The 12,206-nt window shown below is 47.8% G+C and overlaps 1 protein-coding gene across 1 annotated transcript in view; it reads right to left on the bottom strand.

The window, feature by feature from the left end:
• Positions 1 to 7,743: 7,743 nt before the first annotated feature.
• The window catches only part of Nfkb1 (nuclear factor kappa B subunit 1), a 115,529-nt gene continuing 111,066 nt past the window's right edge, over positions 7,744 to 12,206 (bottom strand). The window contains exon 25 of the mRNA XM_059266309.1: positions 7,744 to 8,582. Coding sequence (XP_059122292.1) covers positions 8,422 to 8,582 — 161 coding nt within the window. The 3' untranslated portion in view covers positions 7,744 to 8,421. The remainder of the gene's footprint in view (positions 8,583 to 12,206) is intronic.

The following is a 12,206-nucleotide window of genomic DNA, read 5'->3' on the forward strand; positions in this document are numbered from 1 at the left end:
GGAGGCGGGGCCCTGCCGGGTGACTGTGCAGGGCTCAGCAGCTGCCCACAGAGGCTACTTATCTCCTGTGCGCAGGAAATGAGGCTGCTGGGAGGCAGCTGGCCAGTGCCTGGCTTTCAGCAAGCTTCCTGGGGGGTTCGGCACCCTGTTGCTCTAAGGTGGGGGGCGGGGGAAGAGCCTGTGGGAGCTAGCTGCCACTGCTCTGGAGTGTGTGCATGGGCGACTGTTTTGAAAGGAAGGTAGTAGTGAGAAATGAAGAGTGAAAGGTGGAGGGAGAGGGGGAAGAAGATAGGAAGAGAAAGAGTGTGAAAGAGAAAGAGAGAAGAGAAGGGGAGAGAGAAAGAGAAAGAGAGAGAGAGAGACAGGAAGAGGAAAAGAGAGAAAGGAAGAAAGAATGCGGCAGAGAAGGAAGAGCGAGAAAGGGCAAGAAGGACCGGACGGGGGCGGGGTTGGGAGGAGAAGGTCGGGGGAGGGGAGAGAGAAGCAAGGAGGGCTGCAGATCTCTTAGCTGAGCTCCAGCTTCTTTCCAGGCTCCTGGCAGACAGAGAGAGGCAACAGCAGGGCTGGGTCACAAGGTTCCAACGCGCAGAGCAACTTTATTTCATCTCTGTCCGTCCTGCTACCCTGGCAAAAAGGTAGCAGCTGAGTGATTTTTAAAGTGCGTGCATGTGCGTGTGCGTGTGCGCGTGTGCGTGTGTGGTGTCTGGAGGTCTGAGGACAACTTTGTGGAGTCGGTTCTCACCTTCCACCCTTTTGTGGGTTCTGGGGATCCCTCAGCTTGCCAGGCTTGTGCAGCCATCGCCTTTCCAAGCTGAGCCACCTTGCCAGCCCTGAATGATCCCTAATGGAAATTTAATTACTGTGACTCTATGGAAACTTGACGCAAAGCCTCTGGAATAGCTGAGGGAGAAGTTCGATGAGCTACAGAGAAAGTCTCCGCGACAAAAGAAAAGATGTGACCGTCAGCCGCTGCGTGGCAGCATGTGGCACGGCCTGTGGAAAGGGATGGCATTCCACCTCCAGTTTGCTCCTCTCTGCAGCCTTAAGGAGCCCCGGTGCCTTTCAGAGCCACCATGGCGGCTGGCCCGCATGCTCTGCGCATATGCTGTGCCCCAGTCACGATAGGCTTTTGGCTGGAGGGTGGGGAAGGCAGAGCCAAATGGTGACTGTGACCTTCAAGGGGTCAAAACTGGGGTGGGAAGGCTTGTAGGGATGTCTTTGCATAGATCTGAGTGATTCACACAAATATTTTGGGAGCTCACACTGTCCTCACTCCTGGGTGGATGGTGGTACCGCTACTGTGTCCCAGGCAGTGATGGAGAGGTGCAGGGGCTGTGGAGCCCCAGGAAGGGTCGTTACCAGCTCTGGTGGCAACGCCTGCCTGGGAGGCTGCAGCAGGACTTCACAAAGCTGTTCCGTCTGGTCCTATTGGCCTGTCTGGGTTTGCCTGTGCTGCTGTTAGGAGGCAGGATTCTGTATTAGTGTGGGTGGAGCATAGGCGGAGTATGGGTGGGTTTTGGAGGGCTAAGTACTTACTGAAGGAAGGGGATGCACCCCAGGAAGTAAGGCCAGGCAGTGTTGAGAAACAAGCACCTGGGGGCTCCCAAGCCAGAGGGAAGGGGCCGGAAGGAGAAAGGGTGAAGGAAGGAAGATGAGCAAGCACTCTTAAGACACCTCCTGCCCTGTCCTGGGAGCTCTCCCTAGTTTTAGTGTTCTTAGCTGAGTTAGTTTGGTAGACTGCTCCCTTCCAGCTGTTTGGCCAGCTGTGGGTACTGTCCTTCAATGCCCCTGACTGGCAAGCAGCTCCTCTGGCACAACCATGTGACTGATTTGTCCTTCAAGGCAGCCCTGCACTCTGATTGGCTAAAGAGCAACGCTGAGACCCAAACCGTGAAGTGAAGTTGGTCTGGCTCTCTCTCTTCACAGAAGGACCAGAGAGCAGCACATATGTCCTGCGGACTGTGGCCCGAAGTGTAACCCCTCCATTTACCTCAGAGTGTCACAGAAATCAGTATTTGGAAATATTTTTAGGTGGAAGCACTCACGTTTAAAGATACTTGCAGCCGGGCGGTGGTGGCGCACGCCTTTAATCCCAGCACTCGGGAGGCAGAGGCAGGTGGATCTCTGTGAGTTCGAGGCCAGCCTGGTCTCCAAAGTGAGTTCCAGGAAAGGCGCAAAGCTACACAGAGAAACCCTGTCTCGAAAAAACCAAAAAATAAAAAATAAAAAATAAAATAAAATAAAATAAAGATACTTGCTTAATTTTGTAAGATAGTTGTTTCCAGCCAGGTGGTGGTGGCACATGCCTTTAATCCCAACACTTGGGAGGCAGAGGCATGCGGATCTTCGTGAGTTCGAGGCCAGCCTGGTCTATAGAGCGAGTTCCAGGACAGGCTCCAAAGCTACACAGAGAAACCCTGTCTCAAAACAACAACAACAACAAAAGATAGTTGTTTCCAAATCATAGAAAGAAATTTATTTCAAATGCGTAAGGAACATGGAGATAAACAAGTGTGCTGTAGAACAAAATCACCCATGCTATGAAGCTTCTCCTTCAAATCTTTGAGTTATACTGTAACTTAAGTTGTACACTGTTGCTTTGGGGAATGGGAAGGTGAACTTCAAAATCATCATCATCACCATCATCATCATCTGCTTTTGAGACAGGATCTCACTATGTAGTTTAAGTTGCCTCAAAATGATGGTAATCCTCCTGTCTCAGCCTCCTGAGCATTGGGATTACAAACATGTGCCACAAGCCTGGCTTTACAAAATGGTTTTGAAATGCAGAAAAACGTCTCTTTCCCCATAGAACAGACCTAACAATTTGGGACTTGGTACCGGCATCAAGGTTCAGCCTTTCCCGGTGGGAGATGTTTCCTTTCCAGCTTTGTGTTTTCAGCCCCAGCTCTGCTGAGTGGAAGACTGGAGCAGGGACTCTTGCTTTGTCTGCTAGGCTTCTGACCTGGAGAGAATAAACAAAATCTCCACCGTTTCTTTCCCGTGGCTGTCAATCTGCAGACAGAGACTGATCGATCGACTAACTCGCCCCTTTCCTTTGGGTGGGATCCCTACGGGCCCTAGCTTCCTGAAGAAATTAATCTATTAAGGTCTGCCAGCCTGACATCTTTCACACAGCGTTGTAGGAACAGCTCTAAACTCTGCCACACCCCCAGCATCTGAATAGGTAACCTTAAGATCTTTCCCACCCCTAAGTTCTGTGATACTGAAGGAAATAAACACAATTTTTGTTTCACCCCATTTTGACTCCTGTGTCTCCCCACATCCATTATCAGGGGAAGTATACGTCAGAAAGAAAAATTTCCTGGAAAGCACAAAATAGGAAGAAGAAAGATACAGTGGCCTCTAGCTCATGAATAATTCATGCATATGCATCTTAGCTTGTTGGTAATCGTTTTAAGCAAGCAATATGTCTTTTTGGTGATATTCTCAGCTCACTTTGGGTATAGGTCGATACATGATGACTCCATCTTTGCACAGGGGTGTACACATTTTTATAAACACAAGCTAGTTTTTCATCAAAGACCCCAAGCATCCTCAAAGATAGTCTTTGGGGTTGGCCAGACCTGGCTTTAAATCTGGGGTGGGCCAAAAATGGAGCTTTGTTTCTGTATCAGAAACGGGTTGAGAATGATTAGTAATTCTTGATTGAAAGGGGCTGCTGTGTAAAGCTGCTCACTCTGGCTGGCTCTTTCCCCTTCGCTTTTCTCTGCTAAGACTTACCAGGCTTTGGGTCTGTACTATGTGCTGGTGACCGCAATGTCTGTGTTGCCGAGAGCTACCGCAGGGGACCCAGGTGGGTAAATGAACAACGGCAGGGCTTCCTTCTGCTGAAGAAGAAAGGCTGCAGATCCTGAAAAGGTCTGGGTTATGCCTGCAGAGTACAGAAACCTCAAAGGTTGACTGAAGTTCTGAGGAAGCTATTTTTGAGTGGCGGCCTGCTGTGAGACAGGCTCTCAGGGCAAGCTTATTTCAGGCCATTCTAGCTTCCCTCCTGATCACCTACACTGCCTCTGGTATTTATCCCCATCTGCTGGCGCAAAGGTGGACTCTCCTTCCATTGGGAGGCAGGCCGTGCTGGCTGCCTTCCTACAAACTAGCATAGAGACCTGGGTAGGAAGGAGAAGTTTCTGGAACAAAGGGGAGCCAAAATTGCTTATTAAAGAATAGAAATGCTATTTTCTGTATTGGCGTGGGCAGTCTGGTTGGTGTCTCTTGCGTCAGTATCTATCTATCTATCTATCTATCTATCTATCTATCTATCTATCATCTATCTATTCATTTATTTATTTTTTGCTTTCTGAGGCAGGGTTTCTCTGTGTAGCCCTGGCTATCATGGAACTCGCTCGGTAGACCAGGCTGGCCTCAAACTCAGAGATCTGCCTGCCTCTGCTTTCGAGTGCTGGGATTAAAGGCGTGTGCCACCGTTGCCTGTCTTAAGTCAGTATCTTTTAATGCTGAACTTCTGGTGGGAGAACTGTCTCACGTCTCACAAGAAACCCGCCATCCACTCTACACCCAGGGCTTAAAACCCTCACTAGCATTTAATTTGCTTTCAAACCTGTCATTTGAGCAGAACAGCAAAACAGCCTGGCTCTATCATGGGCTGCGTCTGCTGAGACAGCCCAAAGGCCAGGCAGGGTCACTTGGCAGCTGAGAGGTTGGCTTGCCTGGCATTGGCTGGGATCTTGGTTAAGGCTGTTGGCTGAACACTGGTGCTGAGCTTCCCTATGTGGCTGCTTGGCTCCCTCTGAACGTGGTAAACTGAGTTCCAGGAGAACGCCCAGGGAGGCTGGCAGAAGTTGGGACCTAAGTTTGGAAGTCACTCTGCATCTTTACTGCCCTGCCACAGGTGGCCTAGACTCAGGAAGAGATGGTCTCTCTCTCTCAGTGGGATGGGTATTGACATTATGCTGTGGGACACAGCAGCTAACAGCCGCAGAGAGGACCTGGCTGAGGAATGGAGGCAAGGTTGTTCCAAGAAGTACTAAGGAACACTAGAAAAGTGCTTTTTCATTTTATAGTTTTCAAAACTCAGAATAACAGGGGTGTGTCAGGACAGAGAAATGGTAATGTAATAGAAGATAGAATTTTCTTTTTAACAAGTTTCCATTTATTTGTGATGCACTCTAAGATTGTTTTTATACCACAGAATAAAGTCTTGCTTAAAAGGGCCTCTTGACTTCCAGATTATTTATCCATGATTGGTAGTATGTCTAATAGAGTTTAAATTTTCATACATCTGGAAATTTTGATAGGGAAGGACTCAGATTAATTGGTGATTAAGCCACTTGGGATATTGGTTTATTAAATAGTTATCCTTAGACTAGGTAACAAGGAGGGCCCAAAGGGGGACACATGTTTTTCCCGGAGAAGGGGAAATAGAAGAGATCTCCTGGGTAAATCTGCAGATGGGGATGAGAACATGAGGGATCAGGTTGTGGGGTGGATGGAAGGGGAGAGTAATGAAAGAGATGACTTGATGTGGGGGTGACATTTCGGGGTCAGGTAGAAACCTGTTGCAAGAGAAACTCACATCAGTCTCTAAGGATGACCCCAGCTAAGACTCCTAGCAATAATGGATAGGTAGCCTGAACTTGTCATTGGAGAACCTTCGTCCAGTAACTGATGGAAACAGATGCAGAGATCCACAGCCAAACACTGGGCTGAGCCTGAGGAATCCTGTTGAGCAGTGGGAGGAAGGATTGTATAAGCGGGGGGGGGGGGGGGGGGGGGGGGGGGTCAGGATCATCACAAGGGAACCCACAGAAACAACTGGCCTGCTCATGGGAGCACACAGACTATGAGCTGACAGCTAGGGAGCCCCCATGGGACAAGCCTATGGTCTGCATAATGTGGGATGGTCAAGTGGTTTGAGCTGCTTGTGGGACTCCTGGCAGTGGGATTAGGGCCTGTACCTAATGCTTTGGCTTGCTTTCAGGATCCTATTTCTTGCTGTGGATATCATTCTGTATAAATAAAACACTGATTGGCCAGTGGCCAGGCAAGAAGTATAGGTGGGACAAAGAGAGAGGAGAATTCTGGGAAGTGGAAGGCTGAGTCAGGGAGACACTGCCAGCTGCCGCCATGACAAGCAGCATGTGAAGATGCCGGGTAAGCCACATGGCAAGGTATAGATTTATAGAAATGGATTAATTTAAGATATAAGAACAGTTAGCAAGAAGCCTGCCATGGCCATACAGTTTGTAAGCAATATAAGTCTCTGTGTTTACTTGGTCGGGTCTGAGCGGCTGTGGGACTGGCAGGTGACAGAGATTTGTCCTGATTGTGGGCCAGGCAGGAAAACTCTAGCTACAATTTCTCACGCTGGGTTGCCTTGCCCAGCCTTAATACAAGGGGAGGAGCTAAGTCCTACCTCAACTTGATATGCTATGCTTTGTTGACACCCATGGGAGGCTTGCCTCTTTCTGAACAGAGGTGGAGGAGGGGTGGATTGGGGAGGGGGCAGTGAGGAGGGAGGTGGGGGGGGGGATGGGAGAAGGGTGGAGGAGAAGCTGCAGTTGGGATGTAAAATAAATGAAAAAAAAATTAATAAAAAAATTGAGGGCTCGAGAGACGGCTCAATGGTTGAGAGCACTGACTGCTCTTCCAGTGGACCTGAGTTCAATTCCCAGCACCCACATGGCAACTCACAACTGTTTGTAACTCCAGTTCCAGGGGGTCTGACACTCATGGCAAAACACCAATGCACATAAAATCAAAATAAATAAAAAAAAAAGGAAAACAAAAAAATCTCTTAATCACTGACATTTTATTTAATCTTATACCAAATCCCTACTGATGGACTCAATCATTATTTATCTTCTTGTCCTAATAAAATTATGCCCTAGGAGCTAAATATCTGGTTATAAACTCAGAAGCACCATAGCCACAACCAGGTTGAGCTCTCTGAGCCTCAATTTTCTTCTCTGTAAGTTGGGAATATTTTGGCCCCACTCCCCATTTGGGTTACTTTTAAGACTGTGACTTAACATATGCAAATTCATCCTGGTTTTTTCCCCCAACATCCATGCAGCTGGAGTTCTCTGGGATACGGCCCCTGATGTGGGCACTGGCTTACAGACAGCTGTGAGAAGGTAGAGGGAGATGAAGCCAGCACTGCCTTAGCCAGTCTCCCAGGGATTTGGAGAAATGACCCCTCACTTCCCTAGCAACCATTAATGGCCAGTTGCTTGTGTGTGGGGGTGGCACTCATGAGTCCCTCCCCATACAGGTCGAAGGGTCACATCTTGTACAGGTTTTGGGCAGTCAGCCATAATTACTATGTGCTCATGAATGCAATGGCCATGCCATATCCAGAAGATATGTGGAAGTTTCGATATGTTAAACATCACAGAGACAGAAAGAATACATTGGAGAGGGGTAATGTACAGAATGGAAAATGTCACTGCCATGTGTCCAGATGAGGTTTCCTGGGCCAGAATTTGCTGAACTCAACTTCAGTCTTCGGATAGAACACTTTTCTTTCCATATTTGTCTTTTTGCACATTTCTAGCTTAAAAAATGTGTCTAAAGGAGAATGTAAATGTGATAAACAGTTTACAGACTGATCTCAATTACAGGGGAGAATGTGGATGTGACAAACAGGCTATATGGACTGATCCCAGTTACAGGGGAGAATGTGTGTGTAATAAACAGACTGTGAACTGATCCCAGTTACAGGGACTCCTCTGAAAAAGTATTTGCAGAGATCAGACAAGATGAGGTCAACAATGTGCTTGTCCTTTTATTATAAAAGTAAAATAAAAAATAGCATTTATAAATCCAACATTTTTTCTTTTAAAGTATTTGATTTAGAAAACATATTTACAATAGTAAAATGCAGAAAAGGGGGAAAATAGTATTTTCAGCAATGATTGTAGCATGTCTTAAATACTGTTAAGTTCATGTGTTTTTTTTTAAATCACAGATAAACCACATTAGAAAAAGCAATGTCTTTTTTTTATTACTCATCAAGTTAACTCATTTAAAAATATCTTTTTCCTTAATCTTAATTTGAATGCACAACTGTACTGCAGACGGCTAGAAAGGACACCGGGTGGGGACAGGGACACTTTTAATGACAGCAGGAACCCAGCAGAGGGACAGCAGCAACAACACAAAGCAAGTGTAATCCAGTAGCAGCTGGAAAAGCTCAAGCCACCTCCCCCAAGCCACAGCTGAGTGCTGGGATCGCTAGATACCATCTGTATGTGACAACTAAAATTCATTTCAGAACCAGGGAAGGGAGCCAAGTTCAGAAGGCCTTGAATGAAATCAAGAATGACCCGGTGGCCGGTTGTCTTCCAGCACCTTTGGATTTGCTCGGCCTTCCTCGTTTGGATCGATGCAGTGGAACTCAGGCCTTTGGTTTACACAGTGTGGGGAACTGCCGGCAGGCTAAATTTTGCCTTCTATAGGTCCTTCCTGCCCATAATTGTGGGGTATTTTGTTTAGAGATAGCAGTGAGCTGTCTCCAGGCAAAGACTCTGTGAAGCTGAGTTTGCGGAAGGATGTCTCCACACCACTGTCACAGATGCTGTCATTGTCGCGGAGCTCATCTGTGGACAAAGCACAAGTTCATTAGAGGCTTGGCTACACCCAGGCAAGGCCTTTGTTCCGCCCCGCTGCTGTCCCCGTTATCTTCAACTGTGCACAGTCCAGAGTCACCTGAGAAGAGACCAGTCTGCGGCATGTCTGAGGGGACTGTCTTCACTGTTAACTGAAGTAGGATGGCCTGCCTCCCATATACAGCATCTCCTCCTGAGAGGCGGTCCTGGGCCATGTAAGAAGGCTGTCTAAGCAGGAGCCTATAAGGCAGCAAGCAGCAGTCCTGATGGTTTCTGATTTTGAGTTGCTGTCCTGACTTCCCCCAATGATGGATGGTAACCCGTAAGCGGAAATAAATCCTTTCCTCCTCTAAGCTGCTTTTGGTCAGAGTGTTGTATTACAGTATCCTAATAAAGCTAGAACACCCACCTTCCATAGCAGTGGGGCTCCCTTCCCCGGAGCTGCTGTGGACTACCGTGGAGAGGGATGTGCTTGCTAGCTTCTACCAGCCACCACATCCCACCTGGCCACCCCTGCTCATCAGCATTGCTCACAGTGGTGTGAAGGGCAGGAGATAGCAAATGACATTAAAAAACTGCTGTAGTCAGAGTTGGCCAAGAGGACATCTTCCTTTTGAAATCTTGCCCTCTGTTTGTTGGAATCCTTTCTGATTTCTCTTCATTAAGAATATACTTATTTTCCCCTTAGGAATGAGGCATATTTTCCTAACTGCTCTATTACTTTTTTACAGCCAGGAAAACTGCTGAACATAAGACAAAATAAATTCATAATAGAAGTAGGAACTAAAACTGAGATTTTTCTCTGGGCTGTATGAGCTATTAAATAATACACATTGCCTAGAAAAAAATTTGGTGCAAGAAATTGAGGCTGTTTTGTAAAAATGTCTCTATACTAAAAACTTAAATTTTATTTGTTGGAAAGCATCCTTGGGGATCTGACCAGACCAGATTATTCTCTGTACAGAGTGACTAAGGAAACAGAAACCTAACACACACTAAGCAAAATGCTTAATTCTCATCATTGAATCTTAACGTCAGACCTGAGACTTCAATGACAGTCCCATAGTGTTGTCCTGGTGCTAACTCCAATCAATAGTCTTTGTCTGCTATGTGTTATGTAATAGAGACTATGGAGTGTTTTAAAGGCTTGATGTCTATTATGGTTTGGATCTTAAAATGTCCTCCAAAGGCTGTGTGTTAAGTAAAGGCCTGGTTACCAGCCTGTGACATTATTTGGAGGTAGTACTTTTTGAAGGGAGGGCCTCAAAGAAGGAAGTTAGGTCATTGGGGGTGTGGCCTTGAAAGAGATAGTGGGCCTCTGGCTCTTCCCCATCTCTGTGTGCTGTCCAAACCCCCCGTGAAGTGACAGGATTCCTCTGCCATGTGCTTTTTCCATGGTGAAGGCTTTGCCATACCTGAAGGCAACGGACCATGGAACCTATAAACTGTGACCCAAACCAAATCTTGCCTCCTCCTGAGTTGGGACCCAACAGTGGAATATCAACATTCCCGTGTGTCTGTGGGGAGTGTGCCCATGTGTGGAGGTTCACACCAGGTAACTTCTTGATTACTCTCCATCTTGTCTTTTGAGACTGACCAAGGAGCCCCAAGGATCCACCTCTCTTGCTGCCTCTTCTTCCTCTATGCGCCGGCTACTGGGATGACAGGTATTTGTCACCCTCCTGGCTTTTCCACAAATGCAGGAGGGAAAAAGTCAGGCTCTCGAACTTGCCATCTTCCTAGCTGCTAAGTATTTACTTTTTAATTATGATAGGAGCCCTATCATGTCACATCACTGTGGTGCAGAGAACAGATGGAGGGGGTCAGCAAAGAAACGGCCACTGCTGGAGTTCAGGAAGGAATGAGGAAGGGCTGGACCAGGCAGAGAAGGAAACCTGCCGGGCTGAACATGAGTGCCGGAAAACGTCCATGGCAACTCTCAGATTTTGTCTGCGTCCGGAAGAGGGCTATACTTCTGACAGATGTGGCCAATATGAGTTTGTGTAAGAGTTGTGTGCAGCTAATAGGATTTATTCAGCCATCAAGAAAGATGAAATTTGCAGGGAAATGGATGGAACTGGAAAACACTACTCAAGGTGACCCAGAAAGATAAATATTGCATGTTCTCTCCTATGTGTGGACGCCAGCTTCCAATAGTCACATATGTGTATGTATGTGGGAGCACGTGTGGGTAGCGGCCAGGAAACTAGAAAGGGGCCTGTGAGGGGTGGAAAGGAGGCTTTAAAAGGAGGGAAGAGGGTAGGGAGGGTGACAGGACACACGTGGGAGTGGAAGACAGGGAGGAAGAGCGCAAGTGAGGACATGGGGCGGGGCGGGGATGGGGGGCGGGGAGAGGAGGGTAAACCAGAAGTGTATAGAAATGCTTTAAGGAAACCAAGTGCACACACAGGGACATGCACACACAAACCTCACACATGCACAAATACACAACTCTGCAGAGAAGGTCACTTAGGACGATGCCTGCCTATAAAAGAGTGAGGAGGAGGCAGCAAGGTGGACGTGCTGTGACAAAGCCCCGAGGGGACACTGAAGAGCAAGGGGCTATCAGCCATGACAGACGCATCAATGAGAGGAGCAGGATGGGGGCCAATCTGGCAACATGTGAGGTCATGTGAGGAGAGCAGGCCTAGGAGAGGTGGAGACAGAACCGGACGTGAGGGGTCGAGAAATGGACTGAGGTGACGAGGTGGGCAGCAGCTTTAAAACTATTCTTCTGAGAAGCTTGACCCAGCTAGGGGTGGTAAAGGAAGTGATGTTCTATTTTCTCTGATTTATGTTTGTTTTTTTTCTTTTTGGCTTTTTGAGACAGGGTTTCTCTGTGTAGCTTTGTGCCTTTCCTGGAACTCACTTGGTAGCCCAGGCTGGCCTCGAACTCACAGAGATCCGCCTGGCTCTGCCTCCCGAGTGCTGGGATTAAAGGCATGCGCCACCACCGCCCGGCTGATTTATGTTTTAAGGATGAGGAAATTATAGCTGATAAGTAGGTAGCTCTCCATAGAAGGTGGGGGAAGGAACGGATAATACAGAACAAAGAGGCAAGAATCAGGCAGGTGAGAGGGAGGCCCCAGGGGGAAGATGCCCCAAGTCGAGGGCAGACACAAACCTACTGAGCCCAGATGGAAGACCTCCCACATGGGTACTGGCACAGTACAAAGATGAGAGACTGCTAATTGTTTCTGTTTTCAATGCAGTTTTGTGGCTAGGGTACAGGTGAGCAGGAAGAAAGGGGAGTTGGGTTGGAGAAAGCATGAGATGGCTTGAGTAAGGGAGACTAACAAAATGGTAAGAAATACAGGGTTCATGGTCTAATCGACATCTACTCCTACAAATGTGTGTTTTCGGGGGATGACAGGTGGAACTGTTGATGCGGGAAAACAAACCAGGACCATGAGTGTGGATGGGAGTGAAAGAAGGAGAAGAAGAAGGCTGGAGGGAGGAAGTGGAGAACCTGAGGGAGGAGGTGGAGAACCTGAGGGAGGAGGTGGAGGACCTGAGGGAGGAGGTGGAGGACCTGAGGGAGGAGGTGGAGATCCTGAGGGAGGAGGTGGAGGACCTGAGGGAGGAGGTGGAGGTCCTGAGGGAGGAGGTGGAGGA

The sequence above is a fragment of the Peromyscus eremicus genome, chromosome 6 (assembly GCF_949786415.1).
Source record: "Peromyscus eremicus chromosome 6, PerEre_H2_v1, whole genome shotgun sequence".
NCBI lineage: Eukaryota > Metazoa > Chordata > Mammalia > Rodentia > Cricetidae > Peromyscus > Peromyscus eremicus.